General features: G+C 39.3%; 1 protein-coding gene across 4 annotated transcripts in view; it reads right to left on the minus strand.

Moving 5' to 3' along the window:
- Positions 1-17980: 17980 nt before the first annotated feature.
- RNF144A (ring finger protein 144A) overlaps positions 17981-24095 on the minus strand; it is a 61706-nt gene continuing 55591 nt past the window's right edge. For all 4 annotated transcript variants that reach the window (XM_064412007.1, XM_064412010.1, XM_064412009.1 and 1 more), the window contains one exon: positions 17981-22745. In XM_064412007.1, coding sequence (XP_064268077.1) covers positions 22614-22745 — 132 coding nt within the window. In that variant the 3' untranslated portion in view covers positions 17981-22613. The remainder of the gene's footprint in view (positions 22746-24095) is intronic.

The raw sequence follows: 24095 nt of genomic DNA on the forward strand, positions 1-24095 counted from the left end.
ATAGTCTTTCCGTGTTTGGTGTGCAGCTGCATAGCACCTGCCTGACATTTACAGCAGATAGCTTTTATTCATTTCATGGGATATTCATCAAAATGTGGTTGAGAGATGGAGAAAATTCCAAGTATGTGTCATCACTTTACTGGTTTGTGCAGCTGTTTCCTAAAGCACACAATGATGTTGTGTTGTTAAGGAAATACACTGTCACCCTGCTGAACAAATAAAGCATTTAGTTTATTGAGTAACATTACAATAATGATGGGAGATAATAGACTAAAAATACTGTTTATTCAGTAAGAATGGACAAAAACTTTACTGTCCATGAAAGAATCACTTCATGTACGGAAAATAAAAATTGTGTTATTTATTTAAGCTACCTTTTTAACAGTACTGGTGCAAAATACTTCCTGACATAAGCTTTGATCAAGGATAAGAACCAGCAAACATCCTTAGTGGCAGAACTCATCAGACTAGAGCTCAAACTGTAACCAGACAGGGCACTGTATCTATCACATGTAACAGCAAATATTATGCTGGAAAATACATAAAGCTAAGATAGATGAGAGATAGGGAGTGGGATGGGTGCTGTGTTTTCGTTGGGATATTGAATTAATAAATTTCTGATCATAACAAAGGCTCATATTACTCTTTCCTGGGAATAAGGCTGTATTGATTTTACAACACTTTTTATAGGATGCTAAATATTTCTCAAAACCTGATGCTTTCAGAAATATTTATTTAACATATTTCTGATGAGGATGGTGTGTCAGCCAAATCACCTGAGACAGTTACACAGGACTAGGCTGTTAATTGTATGAGACTCTATTACACAGGCAAATCTAGTCCAAAATCATAGCATTTTCTTCTGTCCTATTTTGTTTATTTCAATTTTGCAACTGTTGCAGGAGAAGAAGGGAAAAAAAAGAAGAAAGAAAGAAAAAGGGGAAAGAAAAGAGGAAGAAAGAGGGAAAGAAAAAGAAAAAATAATAAAGAAAAAAGTAGGAAAAAAAAAGGAAAAAATAAAAACAAAAAAAAAGAAAAAAAAGAAAAAGAAAAAGAAAAAGAAAAAGAAAAAGAAAAAGAAAAAGAAAAAGAAAAAGAAAAAGAAAAAGAAAAAGAAAAAGAAAAAGAAAAAGAAAAAAAAGACAAAAATAAGTCTGTCATAATATTTCTTTGAGAGAGGTTGGTAGGGCCAATTCTATTGTCACTGTTTCAACTGTAATAGATTTTTCATATGTTTCTTATGTTTGAGCTTATGTTTTGGGGCTCTTATTTGATTAAAGCAAACATTCATTAAAAAGTTCAGGGAAAAAGTACAAGTATTTTGTGTTTTGCATGCAAGAGTGTCTGTTGGTCTAGACTGGATGAAAATCAGACTTAATTTCAAGCAAGCTCCCGTTCATATGCTTCACCTGCTTCATCCTGAAGCTGTCACCACCTTCCCACACATTTTCCCCTCTGGGATATTCCCCAGAGAACACCTCACCCCTCACTGCCCCTCAGCAGCTCAGCAGTGCTACTGCAGAGCCAGTGATAAACCACCCCTGGGCTGGGGAAAGAAAGGAGGACAATCCTGGGGTACACACAACCCACCCTGTGGCTGTGGGACAAATGCAAAGGCAACATTTTATGGGCCCAGGATTGCCCAGCAAACCAGCATGAGCTCCCCTCACATGGCCAGAGGAGTGCAAAGACAGGGAGGACACAACACTGTGCCGTGCTAGACCTGTCTGCTGGAGCAAGGGACTGGAATGGTGCTGGGAGCCAAGAGAAATAAAAGAGGAAAGCTTCTACAAACGAGAGAGACTGAGGGAAATAGTGTTCCATAGATTTATGGGTCTTTTTACTAATTCATTGGAAATCTAAAAAGAAAAATTCTCTGTGAACAAGTAGCTGCAGAGGTCTGGATGCTGAACTACTGACGTAAGCCCTCAGGACAGTCCCTGCAATCAGCTATGGTGACACACAGTTACTGAGCCGGCCCAGGCCATCTGTGGTGGCAGCTGAAGCAGGAGCTGGGATGCATGGCTGTAATTCATGGAGAAAGCTTCAGAGCTCCCTGAGATCCCTCCCTGTTCTAGTTGTGGCAGCCACAACCACTGCAAGCACAAGCTTTTCTGACTTGAGCACTCAGTAGCATCCTCTCAAGTAAAAGGAAAGTCGATCCAGTTCATAATGCAAACTGTCTCCTGAAGCCTCCTGGAGTTAAGTAAGGAACTCACAAATGTTGGAACATTTTGGAACATTTTAGGCTTTGTCCTTTAGAACAAAGTTGTTAAACTATGACCTCATGGTGCCTCTATCTTGGCCTAGATCCAAAGGCAATTGAAGTCAACTCCTATTGACTTCAGTGGGCTTTGGAACAAGCCCTCTTCCACTTCAGCATAAGGCTATTTTAAATTAATCAAGACAGCCTCACTGGAATTTGTTTTGGCCTTTAAAAATGGAGTGTACTGTTGCTCTGGAACTGAAGGTCTCATCACGATGCTTGGCTATGATATCAGGATGGAAGCAGAGATAATAGCCCTTTTCTTGCATCAAGCTGCTCCTGCTGGAGCTGCTCTTTTCTTGTTTCTTGTTGCTAAAATAGCAGTGCTATTATTTGCTTTATTGGTCTCATCTTTGGGGATTTGGAAATCCCTTCTAGGGTAGGCAACCCGCATGCACACACACACATGCCCCCAGACCCTCCCACCCACACAGGCACACACCAGTCATGCGTGCTCATTTGTGCTTGTATTTGTGCAGAGATATTTTAACTTCTTTTAACTTCATTGTCTGCAATTCACTGGTTACATATTCAAAGTAATTTATTTTTACTTATGTATAATCCAGGACAGATTTCCCAGAAGAATCCATTATCATATTGCTATACACAAGCACTTTTTCCATTTCTTAAACACGTAACAAAACAACTATGTACTATTTTTTGTGCTCAAGGGATTTTTTTTTACTTTATTTCCATTAGTTTTCATAGTGTGTTGTCCTCCCTTAAATAATAAAAAAATTATCTAGTAACATATACAGAACATATTGATTAAAAAAAGGGGAAAAAGAAGGCAAAATTTGAGAGATTTCATTTTCTGCTATGCTACTAGAGAGCAGTCTCCTCCACAATCTAAAAAAGAAAACCAAATCAAATTGGGTTTTTCAGCCATATTTCTATCACATTATGATGTGTTACAAGCAGTGTTAATTTGTATTTCTGATTGTAATGTTGACTGTCATATGTATAAAAAAAGAAAATCTAATTTCATAAGTAAAACATAAAACTGAAGAATGATCTCTGACTTGATATTTCAAAATGTGAATAACTTCTTAGGTTATTATATTTTATAATATTTGTGTCACAAGAAATCAAGGAATTATAGAATATATTGAGTTGGAAGGGACCCACAAGATCATCAAGTCCAACTCATGTCCCCACAGAGCACTATCCCCAAGAGTCACACCATGTGTCCCAGAGCATTGTCCAAATGCTTCTGGAGCTCTGTCAGGCTTGGTGCTGTGACCACTTCCCTTGGGAGCTTGTTCCAGTGCCCAAACACCCTCTGGGGGAAGAACCTTTCCCTGATATCCAATCTAAACCTCTCCTGGTGCAGCTTTACCACATTGTATTTTTCTAAATCAGAATAAGAACAATCTTCAACATGCTACAATTTCTACCAAAATTAATTACAATTTTGAGCTGCCTCTGAGCTGTGAGAAGGTCAGAAGACCTGTGTTTCAAGCCAAAAGGTTTTTATCTTCCTTGATATTAATAGAACTCATAAAAGGAAATATGACGAGCTTTCACTGAGCTTTGTGGATGTAAGTCACCACAGAAATGGAAAGTATTGTTATTAAAAAGAAAAACAGTGATTTCAGGCCCTGAGCCAAAATGAGCCAGGATATGGAAAGAGCCACATCCAAAGCCCTCTGGAGTTAATCAAAGTCTTTCCATTGCTTGCTGTGGAACTTTATTCAAATTGTGAATTTCTCATGGTGACATCTGTGCATCCTTCAGTGATGGATGTGGTGAAACAGTGCTGGAGACGATCACAGATAGATGCCATTGCTGCAAAATGACAATTTCCTGGCTTTGTGTAGCATTTCTTCAGTTTTTCATGCCATTCTTTGGATGTCATCATTCATCTGTTTCCCATGACTCTTTTCTGTTTCCTACTTTGATTTAATTATCTCCTTTTTTTTTTCTTTTCACAAGGTAAAGTAATGACATATGCAATTGGATGTAAAACATCATTCTGGAATATGATAAGTCACACTCTATACTTTCTGTTTTACTCTGTAGCATTTGAAATACAATACAATACAGGTAAGGGTGGAAATGAAGTACAGTATTGCATTTGTGACTACCTGAGGAATAACACCATCACTTCTTTCTCATGTGAGATGAAATTACAACAAGTTTTCATGCCACTTCTCCATGTGTGAGTTCTGATGTCATCTTACATTAGAAATATGCAGGAAAAGTGAAAGTGCAGTTATTTCCTTGCTTTCCATTTCATAGGAAAACACATTGATATGATTTTGTTCCATTGCTTTGGGACTAGGGGAGAGTTTAGGTCCAGTTTAGGTCTCCTAAACATGTGCAAAGTTATGTGAGTTCAACTTGTTCAACTCATAGCTAGCCCAAAGGAACCGAGAAAGTGTACAATACACACCTAGAAAACAGCACATTATCAATGTGTGGCGATGCTATCTCCACTTTGACCTACACCAACTGGGAGCAGGAGCAACTTGGGTTTGTACATTGAGAATGTGTAGGTCTAGAAAGGGTCTCTAGATTGCAGAAACACCATGGTATGGCAGGCTTTTAAAGATGATTCCACTCCAGCAAAATAATAAGAAAACAAAGAGAGTAGAGATCTAGCCCATTGACTTCCCAAATAAGTCTGATGTGGAGAATATCACTGCCTGCTATTTCTTTCCCCTCATAAAAAGCTTTTTTTAAGCACTGCAGCTGATACCTGCAAAACACAGAAGTCTCATCCCCAACCAAGGTAATATTTCATTCTATTTTAAATCTAGTCAACCTGGTAGAGCTGGTGTGCCAAAGTGTCCCACTGTGTGGTTATCAAAAAGAAAATAAGGTTATTGAATGTGTCTGCATCATATCTTGCCATCTGGACAAGAAAACTTGGTTTGACACAGGCCTTTGAAACAAGGCTTTCCTTTACCATTGTTCTTTCCTGAATACCCTCTTCTCTGTCTTTTGTTTCTTGAGCTCTCTTCATTCCCAAATGTATGTTGAAACTATTTCAAAGTCAGATATTTTTCCATCTTAGTGTCTTTTCTCAAAGCCTCTATAAAACTCAGAAATCTGAAAATCTTTAGCCTGTTCTTGGGTTTCACTGGTTCTGCAATTATTAAACTTTTGTTTCACTTCATTGGCCTTTTTTGCAAGATAAAGCCACTGTTTACCCATCCACTACAGACAGAACATGCCTCAACCATTCAACATGCTCTGAGAAAAGAAAAGCAGTTCAGGTATTGCAGGATAGCCTGACACAGTGGGAAAAGGTGATAGGAAATGACAACAAACCCCTGCCAGGAGAATTTTGATATACTCTTTGATTTAGCCATGTAAGGTACCTATTTTTAAATTACTCCATAATTATTGGTTCATAACTTGGAAAAGTTATAGCTGACTTCCTGTACATGGAGAGGGCCTATGAGAGAGCTGGAGAGGCACTTTTCACAAGGGCATGTAGTGCTAGGACAAGGGGTAGGGGCTTCAAACTGAGAGTAGGTTTAGATTAGGTGTTAGGAAGAAATTATTTACTGTAAGAGTGGTGAGACACTGGAACTGGTTGCCCAGAGAAGCTGTGGATGCCCCATCCCTGAAAGTGTTCCAGGCCAAGGTAGATGGGGCTCTGAGCAACGTGGTCTAGTGGACTGTGTGCCTGCCCATGGCAGGGGGTTGGAACAGGATGATCTTTAATGTCCTTTCCAACACAAACCGCTCTATGACTCTGTGATTCTGTAAGATTACTGTTTGGGTTCTCACGGCCTGCAAAGCTGCAGATGAAAAGAATTGGCTGAGGGGTGACCAGTCTTCAGGTGGAAACTCAACATCTATCTGGATTTTAAAAGAAATGCCCAAACAGAAGAGGGCTGATGATATCCCTTCCACTTTTCATACATATCTTCCCTGTGCAGGCAGGAGCTGGGGTGTACTCTCCAGACATCTCTTTTGCTCAACTCAGATTCTGGTGAGGGATGTTGCAGAACCTTTCTCAAATGCCACATATACTTCAGTAGCCTTGTAGGCCACTAATTATAGAATCCCCAGACCAAGTGACTAAAATATAAACTATTTTCTTTTTCATTTTGATCCCCAGAACCTTTCACTTTGAGTTAGGAAGGGACTTAGAGCACAAAATACAAGATTAAAAAAAAAAAAATCAAACAATGTTTCGTCCTAGGTCTTACTGCTCCAGAAAAAATATCATTGGTCATGGCCTTCAGATTTAGGATATTATGCTTTCAAACATAAGACACAAGCAATACTCAATTTCAGCCAAAATACATTAAGAGGTAAGACATGCTAAAAATGCAATAATAGCAACAGTAAAAGGAATTTAGTTTGACCTGCATTTTTCTGAACATCATTTTCATTATAAAATATTATTTTGGAATATCAGGCTGCCCAGCCTGCTTAACTAGTGTTAAGCAAGTCTTATAGAGTCACACCATACAAAGAATTATTATTTAGGATTATTCAATAAGAAAACATCAAAGCATTCATCCTTCACTGGGATTTTTTTTATTTTTGAACTGATGAATTGCTCTAAAAACAAAGATCAGTCAGAAACAATAAACCAGAGGGGACTATAGACTACATATAAGTATTCAAAGTGAAGACATATGGCTTCTGGCACCAGTGTTCTGCAGTTATGCTGGAAGAGAGAATGGAAAGAAGGAATATTACCCAAAATTGTATTGATTTAAAACATGTATGTCCTGATATGGATCTTCTAATATGTGTCTACACCTGGATTTATGAAGCAGTGAACTGCTATGTGGAAAAGGTACAACTGCAAACTTGGTAGATATGAACAACTATAAACAGAAGAGTCACCAAGATGGCCCCATATGTTTTAGGTGAGTTTAAGCAAGTGTCCCCCACAGATAACTCAGATGACTGTTTCTAATCACAGTTCAGAACAGGCACAAAAGCTTAACTATTTGCATTTTTACTCTTAATCAAATTCACTTTGAGTTTCCTATGTATGTTTGTATCAAGTTCACTGTTTTAATTTCTCCACTGTCAGGTACTTCCCTAAGGAATTCAATTGCTGAAATACAGAGCATGTGCAACATGCTGTTTGCATTTCCCCCTCCCCACCCAAAAATAACGCTTGAAAACAGCAAGTCTATCCTGTCAGCTCAGAAACTAAAAACAACCTCTGTAGCAGGCAGTCAGGAACATAACCCTCTAACCAGTTCCACAAAAACAAACATACAGAACTTCTCAGAAACAAACTTATCTCAGGAAGCTTAAGCAGCTAAAACTTATTCATCTCAGACTGTAATTTTACAGTGACTTCAGTGATACTTCCAAGGGGCTGCCAAATGTACATGTGGAAAAGTATCCCACAAACTCCACTGTTGATTCTTGGGAAGAGAAAAACCTTCTGTCAGGCTTGCCTGGGCTGTGGGAAACCACCCCTATGGTTCTTCAACAGCAGTGGACTGAGAGAGGGAACGTTTAAACTCATCTCACTTTTCTCAGATACCAACCTAGACACAAGTCTAAAACTTCCATAACTTGTGAGATAAGCCTCTTCTGGAGGGAACTGTTTCTTTCTGTTGGATGTAATGGGAGTCTTTGCTGTATAGCTCTAATTCACAGACATCCAGTTTGGGTGAGATAAAAAACGCGAGAATCGGTGAGAAACTCAGTTTTGGGCTCCTCGTTACAGCTCTGTGAAAGGAATGAATGAATAATTTTGCAGAATTTAGTAATTAAGCCCACCAAATGTAAATGCTAGAAATTTGCATGTATGCATGTAAAAAGAAGAGAGATTTTGAAGAAATAAGGCTGTCTTGTAAATCTCTATTTCTTTTGGACACATTTTCACTTTTGCTATTTATATCCTAGCTCCCAGACTAAAGTGGGATGGAAACTTGCTGTGTTACTGCAAGGTTTTGTTGCATGTTTTGCCACCACTACTAGAGCCATCACTGTTGTTTGATGTAGATTCCTTTACTGTTTTTAAAAATCAGAAGTTTCTCCAAGATACTTAATTATTTGGTAGTTTCATAGAAAAAAAAGTAGAAGGAAGATAAGATGCTGAATAATAGAAAACAAATTACTTCTGTATTTACCTTTTGCGTTGATTTCTCGAGTGTTCACAGTATTTGCTTCCAACACTGAATACAACAGAATGTTCTTAGAAAGAAGGGGTGGGAAAATCAGGGTCAGAAACTACAAAGGTGGAATACAAGTGTATTTCTTTGGAAAGATGTCAGGTACTATCAGCAAGGCCAGCAAAGATTGCCACCTAAACTTCTAGTTTACAAAAGACAGCAGTTTCCAGCCCTGTCCCCTGAGGGGTTTGACCCTTTCATCAGTAGCACATTGTTTGGTTGAGAATGGTGTCTCTGGCTCCCACCAACTTCCTACTAGGATTGCTTAACCTCTAACTTGGGCAGGAAAAATACCGACTGGAAAAATACCCTTGAAAGGGTGCCAGTCTCTGATATCAGTCCACCTTCTGCCAAGGTCAAATTCCTCTCAATTTCCAAACTTTTTTCATTTAGTATTATTCCCTGTGTTTGAGAAGAATTTCCCATGGATGACTTTGGAACTGCTTCATCATTCTTTATACTGATCTAACTCTCATTAAATGTTAAGCCATAAGAAGCTAAAATTACAGTATTAGAAGGTTGGGCCCTTGAACTTGCCCAGTATGATGACGAAAAGTGACTCTCTTCAGTGACCCTGGAGTGCTGAAGGAAGGGAAGTCAGTCTGTGCTCAGCCAGGTGGGAGTGCTGCTGCCGTCAAGGGAAGTGTCCTGCCAGCAGTCCTGCCTTGAGCAGATATGCATAGCAGAAGTAAACTAACCTTGATATGCACTTTTCTACACAGACAGTCTATTAAACACAGGAGAATATTTTTTTACACAGGTATTCTATGTGTGTCTTTTCACATAAATGTTTTGCACTCACTTGATTTGCATATGGTGTTTTTTTCTCCTTTCACTTCTATTTGCATGATGGGCTTGTGCGGTGGTTTGGGTTTTTTTAATTACACTACTGCGTGTTTCCTTTCTTTTATTAAGTACAGCATCCTCTTGTACTCTGCTGGACAATTCTCCCCTTATAATTTAAGTTTTTGTCCTTGCCCCCACATGAATCTGCTTTGCCAAGTTTTCAGCTGACATAACATTGTTCATATCCAGGAAGTTACTGAGCTCCTACTGCTTTCCCACTTCTGTTTAATTATGGATTAAACAGACAGCCTCTCTTCAGCTGCCTGCAAGGTCTCACTCTTTTGCTAGCTGGGACCACGTTTTTCAGAAGTGGCAGTTTTGGGAGCATTATGAGAAAGGGTTAACTGGTACAGGATCAGGACTTTTGATTGCTGCTGACTTGTCAGTCAGTATGGAAAAAAGCTAGGTTTTATTATCACCATGTATAAAAGAAACAGAGTAATTTAAAACAATATCCAAAATAAATGGCAATAGTAATTTGTGGAACTCTCTGAAAACATGCTAGAGCAATTCAGATCTTAGAGATCCTCCAGTACAACCTGTAATCAGTGCTGGCTGCAGGCAGTGCAGATTCACAACACTGAAAGAGAGCCACAGTAAGAGAGCCACAAGGAAAGCACTACTCCTCATAATAATGTAGACTAGTAAATCTGGTTGTTTCCTTGTCTCTTACCTACTCTCCTTTAGCCTCACAAACTTCTCCAGAAACCTCAAACAGAAGTGGTATCACATACCAGAATAGTTTCATTCTGCATCTTGGGGAAGCATCTACACCCCCAAAATTTCTGTTGAACTGAGCAATTTTCCGTTTTCAAAAAATATGAGTTCACCTCTTTGATGCTCCATATGTGGACCTGAAGAATCAGGAAATGTGCCTGACTTGTCTCTCCCATCTGGTAAGTGGATCAATTCCTCAACACTGCATGGAGGACATGTCAAGACGTTGTTCAGTGCTTGTTGCTACTTCTCCCCCATGTTCTTTCTCAGTTGTTGCAATGAGTTAGCTGTTGTTCTGACAGAAATTAGTCACAATATTCAGAGGTTATTTATGCAATACCACTGATCCCTGATGCCAGTCTGGGAGGGCATTAGCCTCTGGAATTTCCAGTCATCAGCACATATTGTGCAATAGCTCCAGAAATTGTGTTGAGATCCCAAAGGTAAATAAGTGTGGAGAAACTTAGGATCAAAGTGTCCTCTGAGTAGCTCTCACTGCATGCAAAGGCTTGAACAACACTGATGTTCACAAGCTGCAGGACTGCTGAGAGCCTAACTTCTGTGGGTTATTAGCCCAGTTAAAGATCTAAGATCTCTTTTACTCTTCACTAAGTCAAGAACTAAATGCATTGTGACATTTGAATATAGGTTGTTGGGTTTTTTTTCCCTCCCAGATAGATATATTTTTGCATGCCAATAATAAAAGCATTTCCCTTTCTCATAAAAAAAAAGAAAGAAAGGAAAAAAAAAAGAGAGAATATTCTCTTTAGTCAAAGGTAGGTTGTTTCTGGGTACCTTATCAGACTGATTTGGCACAAAGGAACTAAGCTGCATGCAAAATATTTTGTACAAAACAAAGAATAAAATTCAACACTTTGTTGTCTCTACTATTTACTCCAAAATCCTACTTCTGGAGATTGTGCTGTATCTCAGATTTCATTTGTTTTGGGATTTTTATAAAACATTGGTTCTGATGATCATAGTGAATGAAAACTTGTAGACATGGATGTTTATCACTCAAAAGACAAAAAAGATGGGCATAGATAATCCAGAACCTCCATATTTTTATTAATGCCTTTAAACCTCCCATGATTTTCCAGAAGCTGCCTCATAAATGGGTCGCTCACACATCACATGGGAACTATTTCTGCATTATGCAGAACAGAGGCTGAAGGAATCTCCTGCAGGCTTTCTCAGTCTGCATTTGGTCCTTCACAGGATGTACAGGATGCCTACAGGTGGAAGTGCAAAATAGACTTGCTGGTACAGATGTGCAGATTTGCCAGAGCTGGCAAACCAGAGATGGCTTTCCAGATGTAAGAATTCTATCTAATGGTTAAAAATTGAATTTGTTCCTCTCTATGTAAAAACTATACAATACATGACTCCTTGGCAATGCAGAGCAGAAGAGAAAAATTAATTTAGTACTTTGACTTTGAATGAGGAAGTAAAACATTTGCTAGGCTGGAAAGTCTAACTGAATTTTTATTGAGTTCCCTTTGTGTATCATCAAGGGATCTTTCAGGTTAAGACATCACCATATCAAAGCAGGTACTGAGCATTTCTCAGCTGAAACACATTCTCATATCTGATTAATAAGTCATAAATAAAATCCTTTTAGGGAAATTGTTAACAGTAATAGTTGTAGAGCTTTCCTGTTAAAAAGTGCATGCTTTGTTTTACTCTTAAAATTTATTGAAGTTTAACAAGATCTGTTTCACTTAATCACTTACTACCTCTTCCTGCTTCTCTCTTTCAATATTCTTTGTCTCATCTCTCTATAATAGTTCAATTTTCATTGGCAGCTTGCTACATATTCAAATTAGCGACCACAAGATCTTTACCAGATGAAGAAAAATCCGTAGTAGCAAAGAGCACCTCTGATATTGCTTTGTCAAAAATAAATTAGGAGGCCAGGCTAAATCAAACATAATATAAGTAGAGCCCATCTTGCCTGGATTATAATTAATTTTGAATTCCTCCTGTTGCCATGACACCATGCATGAAAAGAAATAAGCCAGGCATTGTGCAGTACTCAAGCGCTTGTTGAAATTTTGGGGTTTGCTTCTTATGTTTAAAATAGGAAGAAAATAGTGAAACAAAAGCCAGCAGTAACACAAGAGATGTTTTTCTCTCTGTGAGGTGGGAGAGAGGTACATGCCACATATCTTTTGAAATTTTGCATGTTGAAGGGAATAATAATGAATTTGAGATATTTGCTTAAATTTCCTGATTCTACTCCTGACAAATCAAGTGATTATCACATTTTCTAATCTTTGTGGACTACCTTCATTTAATATTCCTCTGTGGCCACCCCCTCCCAGCTGCTTCAGGGGCAGCAATTAGCCTGTGCACCACACACAACCCACACACTCTTCACACAAACCTTATGTTGAGCCTTCAGTAGCTCTTCAGAGAAGCCCAGAGAGAATGAGTTCTTCAGGTGGAAAAACCTATTGTACACAAAGGACATACAGGATACTCTAGAGAGGAATTATTTTTTTCTGTTGCAACCTCATGTTGCACTGCTTTTATAGCTTTTAAAGAGATTATGATACTTTATTGTTAACAGAAAAAGATGTTCTTCTCCCTACTGACATCTTGAGTGCTCCTTGTATCCAGAAGCTTTGTTTGTAGTGCTTCACATGTGGTTGTTGAACACTCAGATACATAAAACTCTACAAAACCCTTCCACTGGAGCATTGTTAGTTGTTTTATTGGCAAATCCCACCTGACATAGCCTCCTGAGCAAAAGGAATGTGACTGTTGCTTGAAGAAACGCCACAATCATTTCCGTGGGACTGCTGCCCATATCTGTTTGGAGATGGCCATCTCTGAGCTGAGACAATCATGACCATTGCTAGGGAGTGCTCCATGGTGCTGTGAGCTGCATGAAAAGGGCAGGCAGGTAGCTCTCAGCTGCTTTGCTGGCACTGCATAGCAGCTGGAGCTCCTCTGCAAGCTCCATATTTGAATTGGAGTAAGGAAAGTCATAGTCTATCCAGCTGAGAGCAGAGTTATAACCTTACTGAGCTGTGTTGACAGGCTACACATCTGAGGTTGCTGTCAAAAACTTTACAGACTTCAAGTACTGCGTGTCCTGAAGGGTCATTAAGGTATCCTGTGATTCAAAACAAACGTTGCTGCAACCTCGAGCATTTCTGTTTCCTTTCCCTCACAGCCACAGCTTTTCCCTGCAGCTTCTGGCCAGACACTGTGGCTCAGACAGCATTTTCTCAGGCTTAATGTCAAAAGCTATGAAAGAGAGATGGCTGTGCCCAACAGAACTCTTTAGGTTTAAGGAGCCCTGGGATGTCTCTAGAAGGACAAAGGATGTTGCTTGCAGGTGCTGTAGCTTTTCGCATTCAGTTTATTTCCACAGCACAATGACAGAGAAAATATCTGGGTTAATTCTCTCAGTCTTAGGGCACAGGAGAAGCTGAGTCAGAGGGTCAGCTCTCACACAAGGCACTCACATTTTAACCCAGTCACAACCTTCCTCTGCCTCCCTTACCAAGTCTTAGTTGTAAGGAAATGCTAGCACTTGACTGCAGAACTTGCAATGCAGCACATCCTGAGATCACAAGTGAAAGGATAAAAATTGCTGGTAAGGATGATTGCACTGAGAACCAATGTACATTTTAGTCACAGAATAGGTAGAGGGGACAGAGAGAATGGTACAATTTCTCACAGCCTCTCCCTTCTGCTGTTCTGGATGTCTCTGCTTTCTGACTCCAGTTGTGGGAAACAGCAAGACAGCACACCCCCTCCCTGATTTGTATCTTTCAAGGGCTATTTTTCAATTCTCTGTACCTAGAAACACTACCCTGCTCCTGGGAAGCCAGGAAAAGCTGCAAGGAACGCTGAAAGGCTGCAGGCATCCTGCACTCTGAAGATTCTCAGTCTGTAGCCCCCTGATTGGTGTTGAAGGCTGGGAAAATTTGCTGAACAAAATGCATGGATTTGTTGGGAGGAAAGTGTTAGTGGTCTGGTAAGAGACACTGTGTTACCCCAATCCCCTAATTGCTCTGCTTCACCTGAGAAAATTTCAATGTTCTGAAAAAGAAAAACTGATTCAGCTCAAAAACATGCTCCAAACACATCCCTAACTGGCTGTAATTGGCATGAACTCCAGGAGTCCTTGGAATTCTGTCAGGAAGATGGTAGCAACCAGGACTGCACATTATATCTTTTCTTAAAAACTTAAAGTTTGTGTTAGTATTGGCAGGACCCTGAAACAAACCTCTAGTCCACAAAAAATATGAGAAACCAACTTTTCACTTTGCTCTACTCAGATGTACTTGGTGGCTGGGCAGGGGTAGGAAGATATATGAACTTTGGAATCCATATAAATAGAGAGGTAAAGGCAGAAGGACTCACAACAGCTTCCCCGTTACATCTAGCCTCCCCTGCCAAACATGTTGACTGCTGAATGGATGGCTGGAGTTATTGTTTAGATAGTTGCATTGTTTCTGCTGAACATCTGTATTAAAGAACACAGATACAACAGCAGGCGTGGGTAGGAAGAGAGAAAATAATTTGGCTGAGCTACAATATCCGTCCATTATAAAATATAGAGAAGATGCAGTGTTTTAGCCAAATCTTACTCTTTTTGTAACCAAACTATTTTAGTGTTCCCCCCTCTTCTCCCAGTGAAATCAGTGTTTTTTGAACTTGGCATTTTGAAAGAGACCTCTGCTTTGCACGTCTCATTTTACATTTGTAGACTGGAACATCTCTATATCTGCTTTTGAAATTTCAACACTTGGGCTTTTTCCCTGTCGGAAAAGGTTTATACACCCTCAGAGAAGAGGAGCAATAATGTATGTTAATATCAGAGACTAGAACAGCCCCAGCAGTGTGAGCAGGCCCATCATAACATCGTTATTTTTAGCCCTATCTTTGCAATTAGCTCTGCAGAGGCTTTGAAACACAGACTTTACAAGCTGGAGGTAGAAACGTAGCTCCCGGGATTCCTCCCGAAGGCGGCCCCAGCAGAGCTGCGCTGGTCGGCGGCTGCTCCCTGCTGGCTGCCGGCGGCGCCGCTCGCTGCCCGAACCCCTCCCGGGGGCTCTGCTCGGGCAGCTGCAAGGGTTTATCCTATTCCAGCTCAGGAATCCCTCAGACGACCTGTGCCCCTCGTAGCAGTTACATGGGACTTCAACAAAATGAGTCCACTAAGGCATGAAAACAAAGAAACGCTGCACTCTGCTCATCAGCCGAGGCAATTTTAAATGCAATTTTGCACAAGCTCATGCATTTCTCCTGTGGCCAACGCCTAAAATGACAGTGGCATTCCCAAAATACAGTAAGACCTCAGGATTTTGTGGCAACCCAAGTATTTCTGTCACCCACCAAAACATCATTTTGAGGGAGAAAAGAGGAAAAATAAAATGTGTGCTTGTTTGTAACTGTTCTCAAGAATAATATACAGCAGTGAGATCTCAGGAATGGCTGAGCCAAAATCTTTAATTTAGACTGGTATGAGGAGGTCTGGCCTACAGAACCTGCTAACTGATTGCATTTCCTACAAAATTGTGCCATAGAATTTCTTCTTCCTGTAGTCATCTATGAGTACACAGACCAGAAGACACATTTGACATTAAAGGAGATGCTGTGTATAAAAATAAACTGCACGTCATCTAGACACAGATATATAGATCCAGATTTTACAATACTGCACTGAATTAGGACACCTACAATTTACTCCCAGGGGCTCTCTTTATTTGGCTTACAGTGTTTACTACATTTTTGGCTTTAAAACCCAAACGAAAAAAAAGCAAGGAACATGGAATTAAATTCACAGATAGCACACACAAGTTGACATTGTTCTCTCTGTGACACACCACAAAAGAACAGGAATTTTTTAAGTGCATTTCCATTGCTTGCATGTGTGAGTTGGTTTGTATGATTTACAGCATCTAAACATTTTGTATGTGGCACATGTGTTAAGTTATGGTCATCACACACAGAGCCATCTGGAAATACAAAGTAACCTGGTTCTGATTTGCTCCACCAAGTTCTGCTCTGGTGTCTGAAATCGGTCCTTGTGATAAGGCACTCTGTGACTGCTGTCCTCAGTTTTAGCCATGTAAAAGTTACATGCCTGGACAAGTTTAGACTTCTGCAATCAAAGCATATGGGAAAAAAATACCCCACACCTGAGAAGCAGCTTGAGGCTAAAAAAGGTGATTTGTCTAGACAACAACCTTAGTAAAAGCAGTATAGGATGGGAAGGGAGATGTCCCAAAAACTCAGGAGATGTGTCTTTGCATCAACTAGCACCAGTTGAGGCTAGACACACATATGTCAAGACGCCTCATACTTAAGTGATATCAGATACTACAGGTTGAATCTTGGTTCCCAGAGCACAGAATCTGGGTAGCAAAAGCTTCCTTGTACCAAATAACCTTATCTGTCATTCCCAAAATCAGTGGAAGTTTCATTGTCAGGTCAAGTACCTATGGCACAAAATCTCTTATGAGGAACTTCCCACCTGATCTTCAACTAAAAAAAAAAAAAAAAAAAAAAAAAAAAAAAAAAAAAAAAAAAAACCCAAAGAAGAAAGGTGCCTTGTGGATGCTGTGGATGCAGTGCTCACAAGCTGATAGTGGCAATTTTTTCTAGCACTGTCCCCCGTGTGTGTGCGTACACAATACCAATTCCATTAGTACCATTGCAACTACCAGAAAGCTAGAAATGGCACAAGGATTTTATGCTATGCAATTCTCTTGTCTCATACTTTCAGTTCTTACAGGACAGTTAATTACATGATTTTGAGCAGAACTCTTCCATCCAATGCCCAGATACACTTCAGGGGTTTTTCTGGGGCTACAGCCCCTCCTAACAGAACTTACTAGTATGGATGTGATTCAGCTCTGGCATCTGAATGATCATGGACACTGTTTACTAGAACATGCTTGTGCTCTAAGTTTGCCACTTGAAAATTCAACTCAAATTTTCTAATTTTAGACAGATGACTGTTACTCCACCTAATTTCTGCAGTGCTTGATTCTCTGATGAAGACTTGCTGTGCAGAAATCCAGTCACACAGCTGAAAGGCACAGGTTAGAAAATCCTTCTATAGCAAGGGAGGCTGAACCTGGTAGAGAAATAGAGGGACTGCCCAGAAGCTAAAGGTCACAAAACCACACAGTTATTGCACATGACTGAGAAGTAATCCTACTCTCCAAGAGAAAACTGTAACACAAAACATCTGTTCATTGGAAGCAACACAATGTGGGAGCAGCAGAAGCAAGCAGAAAGATCATTATTAACAATACCTGCTCCTAGAAGAGGTCAAAACACCTTATGGCTTTTAGACACTGTTTTCTGCCCAATTAATTGAACAAAATATCTAACTTGCTCTTACCTCTATGGAGAAAAAATATGCTCCATGAAAATGAAAGAATTAGTTAGTAGCACCTACTACATGGCCTTTTCTAAAGCTGTCAAGTTGAAAGAACATATATCCATATTCTTTATGCACACCATTTTCTTGAAGAAATTGTGCCTGTGCTCTTTTTACAGGTAAGACAAATTGTCTCCTAACAAATGAGAAATAAACTCTGGGAACTAAAGTGCAAAGTGCTTGTTGATGGAGTCAAGAACATGAGAATTCATTACCAAGTGTCAGAGATTAAATTATGCTCAGCTATTCAGGAGACTGGGCTTTACTTTTAAGTTTCTCTTCCACACCAACAAGGGGGAGTACCAGCTGCTCACAGACACTTGCACCAGACCTAAACCCATGGAGCAAGAACATACACACACCTCAGAGTGATCCCTGGGGCAGCACGTTCACCTGCCAAGAGCAGGCATCCATGGACTACAACTGGAGCCGGATTAAGGATCCAGCTGTGCATCAAACTAGAGATATTCAGATTCCCTCTTCTAGTTAAGCTGAGAGATGATGAGTCAGAAACCACAATTATGTCCAGAATTGTGGCAGGAGGTCTCCAGGCCGCAGGCTGTGCTTTCTCCAAAAGCCTGAGAGGCAGAGAAGCACAGGGAAAAGTCACTATGAAGAATCACAGGAAACACATTCATTTAAAATATCTATTGAAATTACAAATTAAACTCTCCAATATGATTCAAAGTACAAAACACCACATTAAAAGGCATTCAACAGCTCCTTTATACATCACAGTGTTAGTGGCACAAAATGCACTTACATTTCAAATACATCAACAGAACTATTTTTACACTGGTCAAATACATTATTTATACATATGCATGACTCCTTCATGCTTATCCCTATACAAGTTTAAAATACATCATAATAAAATGATCAAGAAAGGTTCAGTTATGTACCATGTACCTGTACCTAATGTTCCTGGAATTCTTGTAAGATATACACAAATCAAAGCAATAATGAAGACCACAGGGCTCTAAACACAAACAGCATGCCTTACTTAGTACAAGTGCATTAGCAATTAAGGGCTGATACAGGCTTTTTTGATGTCCTTAGTATCACTGTCATCAACAACTGTAATTTACTTGTTTTCCTCAGGCTTTTAGATTATGTACATAAAATGTACAAACTTTGGTTTTAAAAAAGCAAACCTGCAAAAAGGTTTATGCATGCTGCACCTCACTGGAATGATAATGGCCTGCATTAAAAATATTTATTCCTATACAGTAAAAGGTCTACAGATGAAATGCACAGAACTTCATTCAAATCTTTCCTGCCCATAACAATTTTTAAAATAAAACACTTCGTATTTTTCTCACCTATGGATATTTTATCCTGTCAGCTCCATAAATGAGAGGTATTCACTAATTTTGATTGTTTTCTGCATGTCAGGAGCTCAGCTGTAAACTGCGAGTTGATTCAGTCTGCTTTTATTTGGGATTTTTGCCTAATTTATGCACCAGAGTATCTGAAGAAAGATCGTGCTTCTTAGTATGTGGGGGAAAGTATCCTAAATTCTTGACATGCTAAAGTCAGTAGTAGGAGGCTTCAGGATGAATGCCAACATGAATAAAACTGAAATATTAACATAAAACTACAGTAATCTTTTATATATAATTGTTTATCATTCACAATCTTTTCAAGAGCCTCAAAACCAATGAATTTGTCCTCACAGCTCTCCTGAGGTAAACACTGGTCCATTCAGTTAAAAGATGGTTAAATTGAGATAAAAGGCGGTAAGTGACTTGGCCAATGTCACAGGGCAAAACCCAACACTACCACCATGGAAGATGAAGTGGGCTGTGCTCCTGATCTCTCTCAGGACTGGCTCCAGCCCAGCTAATGGCAAGGCTAGGGAGATGCACAGCCTCTGGAGTGGGTTCACACTCCCGAGACGTGACACCACATGACACCCCAGAAGAACATGCAGATGATGTACTGGTACAAACTCCATTAAACAGCATTTATGAACAGATCATTCACTCAAGAGCTGGACTTGATCCTTGTGGGTCCTTTCAAATCAGAATATTCTATGATTCTGTGTGAATACAAACCCCCTAAATAATAGCATAACCATAAAAATGCAGCAGAAATCATGCTGTGATACTTATTTTTCTGGTGCAAATCCAAAAAGCCATAGCTGCTGTAACAGATTTTAATTTGAAAATACAAAGAAACAAACATTCTTTTTCCCATGGCAGGGGGTTTAAATGTCAGAGCTTAAAATTATGTATTTACAATTGAGTTTTTGGGGTATTAAATGTCACAGTATCAACATAAGCTGTAACATAAAAGCACCTTGATATATCACCATGAAAAGTTGCTACTTTGGAACCAAATCAGCATTAAAAATAATAACAGTAATAATAATAATATTAGCAACCATAAAAACAAGCAAAAAAAATCCCCGAGAATACAGATGGAATGACATTTAGCAAACCTGAAAAGACTGGGTATTTGGTAAATATATGTAGGCATATAGTCTATTCCAACAGCTGGGATGTGAAACAAGAACTGTGTCATAAAAATCACCAGTAGCAATTCAAGTATGTTGAGATCAAAGATACACTGACACAGTTTTCTGATTGCATATAATGTTAGCTGTGAGTATCAATTATAAATTATAATTTTTAAATTTCTGTATTTGCAAAGAACTTATCTTTCTTTTTGCTTTTAAATCTGGAAATTCAATAATTCCAACATAGATTATTAACTGGCCGCACAGCACTTTGGAAAAGTCAAGCTTTGCTGTATTTCAACATACGTTCTCTAAGAAAGGCACAGAGAAAATAAACCTCCTCACACCAGGACACTCAATACTGTTCACAGGCCAGTGAATCTCTCCTGTTCACTATGATCCCAGTAGGAGAATTCGTCATCAGTCACAGCCACAATACAGCAAAACCCCTCAGTGCTCCAACTAGAAATTTAATAACCCATGAAGTCTTTACATCCTATTGTCTAGGTTTTTCTCCAGTCAAACAGGAGTACAGGGCCAGGGAGGAAGGGCCATAGCTCAAGCTAACCTTCAGGAAGCTGTCCTTTGCAGAAGGGTTTCCACTAATTCTAGACAGTGAAGGTATGACTCAGGATAACTCAGGTGCATGGCTTGGGATCCCTCTGGGAAATGGACTGAGCTGATGCCAGAAGGAGAGAAGCAGCTCCCTGCCTGCTGAACTCAGCAGTGCTTCACACATCCCTGGAAGCTGGCAAACAGGGATCAAATGCACTACCAGGCTTCCCTACAGGTATTTTTGAACAATTAAGCAATTTTTAATAACCAAGATAGCCAAAATACTGAAGATACTCAGATAACAAAAGATCTGAACTGTGCATTGCCATAAACAATCTGAAGATATCATGAGTTCAGATTTGCTGGAAACAAGCTATCCTTTTTATTCACATTACAGAGAATGTGAATAACTCATTAAAATCAAACCAAGTAAGTGAATTGCAGACAATCTATGAGAGTTAAAATCTATGGTTTGATACAGTTTGAATTTGGTTAGCACTAAACTTGGAAGATAAGGGAGAAGAATAGTTTTATAAAAAGAAATTGGCCTTTTCAAAATTGTGCCCTACAATATTTTTATTTAACAAATACACAGTGTAAACCAAAAGCCAATAAAGAGTAATTTTTTGATGGCTGAGCTATGAAAACATTCCCAGCCTGTGACAGCAGCCAGAAGCAGATACATTTAAGGATCTTAAGACATTTTCAGTGTAAAGTTATCCTGGCTTCAAGATATTCATCCATGTCAATACATTGCTAATGGCAGAAATAAATGATGAAGAAAAAATGCAATAAAACTTCAGTCCTCAAGCCAATCAAAAGAATGTTTTCCTTCATATTACAGACATACACAAATGCTTCACATTTAATGGCAAGAAGTTATTAGTCAAATTCTTGTTGGCTTTAAAATAGAGCAAAATGGTTTTCAAAACAAAATTTCTAAAGAGAAACCTCAATGATGTAGTATGTTGAATAGCACACTTTACTACCCTGAAAACAGAGCACTGAATTATGAAAAACTATCAAGTGATTAGTTTTCAAATAAAAACTTATTTTGTCACAGTATTGTTATTAGCACAATACACCACATATTATACAATACTATCTCTGAAAATGGGCTAAGTAGTTTATAAATGCAAAGCACAACTTCCACAAATATCCCAGGCATTTTCATATTAACTACATGGATAACCATGATGTATTTTTGTATTTAAAAGGAAAGACTCATTGATAACCCAAAAGTCTGCTAAACAGTAAAGTTAGTCCTGTATTTTTTATTAATTGTCCTAAAGACAGAAGCAAGCTATTCTGAATTTCCAAAATAATTCAATAGCACAGCTATTTACACATTTGGTTTAAATAGGATTTTATATATATATATATATCTATGTATCTATAAAAAAGATTAAGATACCTGGATTAAAAGTTACATAGCCCTATAAGTGTAGCAGAACCCTAAACAATAGCAAAAAATAATTCAGAAAAACACTAGTGGTCCAGGGGTAAGCAATACCATCACTGTATTTTTAAAAGAAACTTGATTAAATAGCAGGTTTGTGTCACCACTCAACCTTACAGCTTCATCAATTAATTTTAAAATGTAGCTTTTAATCAAACAAATTTCTTATAAGACTTTATAAAATTTGTGGAAGGCAGCAGGACCAACTTTGTCCCTCTGATCCTCCCCAGATTTCAAGAAAGGCATAGGATGGCCTATATGCACCTTACTAATTTTGTTATACTTGGAAAAAATAGGTACTAAAAAGGACTTTGTGATGGCTTTAACAAAATCAGATGTGTAATAAAGTCACACAAAGTAGACTATCAGATTTAAATGACAGTCAACTCAAACATATGCAGGAATAAGACACCAAATTTGGAAGCAAACAGATATGCAGAAGTTTGTAGGCTTTCTCAGCTTGGTTTGCTGATGTCATTCAGTAGAGTCCCCAGTCCACCAGCAGAGCAGCACCAACCTTTTGCATTATTTTTAGCAGTATCATCTCTTAATTTCAGATAGCTACCCTGGTCTGTAGTCTCCCTTTAGCACAAAACTTGCCTTCTATTACTCTCCTTGTCTGTTATCAAGTCATCTGTACAACAGTAGTAACAACAGTTCCTGGAATCAAGACTGTGTCAACAAAAAGCAGAATGGGGCAAGTAAGGCTACAGCAATGTAAGTGCAAGAGGGAAACATAACAGCAACAATGAAATCAAAACATGTTGTGATGAGTCCAATCTTCTCTCAGTCTAGGTAGGTAGAGGGTCATCATCTCCTTTATTACATTTGCACTTGCAGCACAGAACAAATGGTGTAGCAAGTAGAAGGAAAGGGGAGGCCACCAAAAGTAGAAGACCAAATCCTGCAAAAATGCCTACCACCTGTAAGAGAAAGGGATAGCATTGTGTCAGGGACAGCATTGCCTAGATTCTGTGTCTGCGACACCATTGCATCATCTGTGTTCATCAAAAAGACCTCAGCAAATGCCACTGACCTTATCAGAGCCAGAACTCCCCATGTGTATACTACAGTCAGCTCCTGTGACCAGATGTGAGTGAAAGTAGTGTAAATGTTCATGTCTTATGGCTCCTGTCAGAACTGTGCCACAGAACTCTGTTTCACCACACAAGGTGATGCAGATGGCTATTTGCCTTTTTGAGTTTTCTTATATCTCAAACAACTAATGAAGCAAATCACTACTTCTTTTCTTGATCAAACCTATATACTAAACATTGAAATCAAGGCTAAAAAAGACTTCCACTTTCAGGTGCTCCCTTTTTTCTGAAGAAAGCTTCAAGAAGAATTAGTCAAGGTGTTGGAGGTATTCAGAGAGTCTGAGAAGAACCCCACAATGCCCCACCAGCATGCACTCAAGCTTGGGAATTTCAATCACAGATTACTAACACCATGGACTATAGGAGGACGCTGCATAGGCAATGGCTTTTTGCAGTCAGACCTGAGCTCATGCTGCTGCTTCAGGGCACATGATCTAACTCTAAGTGCATCTTTTTCATTGACTTTCTCTTTCCCAGCATGAGACTTACTAACTGGTCAGTGTGACAAAGCAGTTAATTTCTACAGAGCTTAAATTTGGAAAATTATTTAAGAAACATTCAAGTTGAGCTTCATCGCCTGAGAAAGTTTCCCATTTGCCACGGGCAACTGTAAGAGTGATGCTGCAATGATATGCCCACAAATTATTTAAGAGAACAATTTAGATTTATTCATATGAGAGTGTCTGTGAATAATTTTGAATAATGATGGAAAGAGTGGAGTGCTAATGCAATAGCAAAACCTCACAGCAGAAGGCAAAATGAAATTAGAGGGCAGCACTCATTAAGGATTCTTCTAGTCAGGGCTAGATACGCCACTTCAATTAGCTGGCAAATATTAAATTAGCCACGGCACAGCACTTTTGCTGGCCACGGATAACCGGGTGTCACGATCTGGCGCTCGGCTGTGGGGCTGGGCAGCGCGGGAGATGGCGCTGTGGGACAGCGCTCCCGGCGGGACCGGCATCCCGGCTGCTGCTCCCGGCCACGGGGAGCCCCTGCGGCCTCGCCCGAGCCATTCCATCCCAGCAGCAACCCCTTTTCCAGCTTCAGAGGTGGGCACGTTTCATAACCCATTCGCTTTTTTCGGTGGTGCTGGCAATCTGATGCAACTTCTACAAATCTTTGCATTTGTTTCCCAGAAACTAAAGTTAAATTCTTGTCTTTAAAAAACAGGAG

This window comes from Passer domesticus, chromosome 3, assembly GCF_036417665.1.
Source record: "Passer domesticus isolate bPasDom1 chromosome 3, bPasDom1.hap1, whole genome shotgun sequence".
Taxonomy (NCBI): Eukaryota; Metazoa; Chordata; class Aves; order Passeriformes; family Passeridae; genus Passer; species Passer domesticus.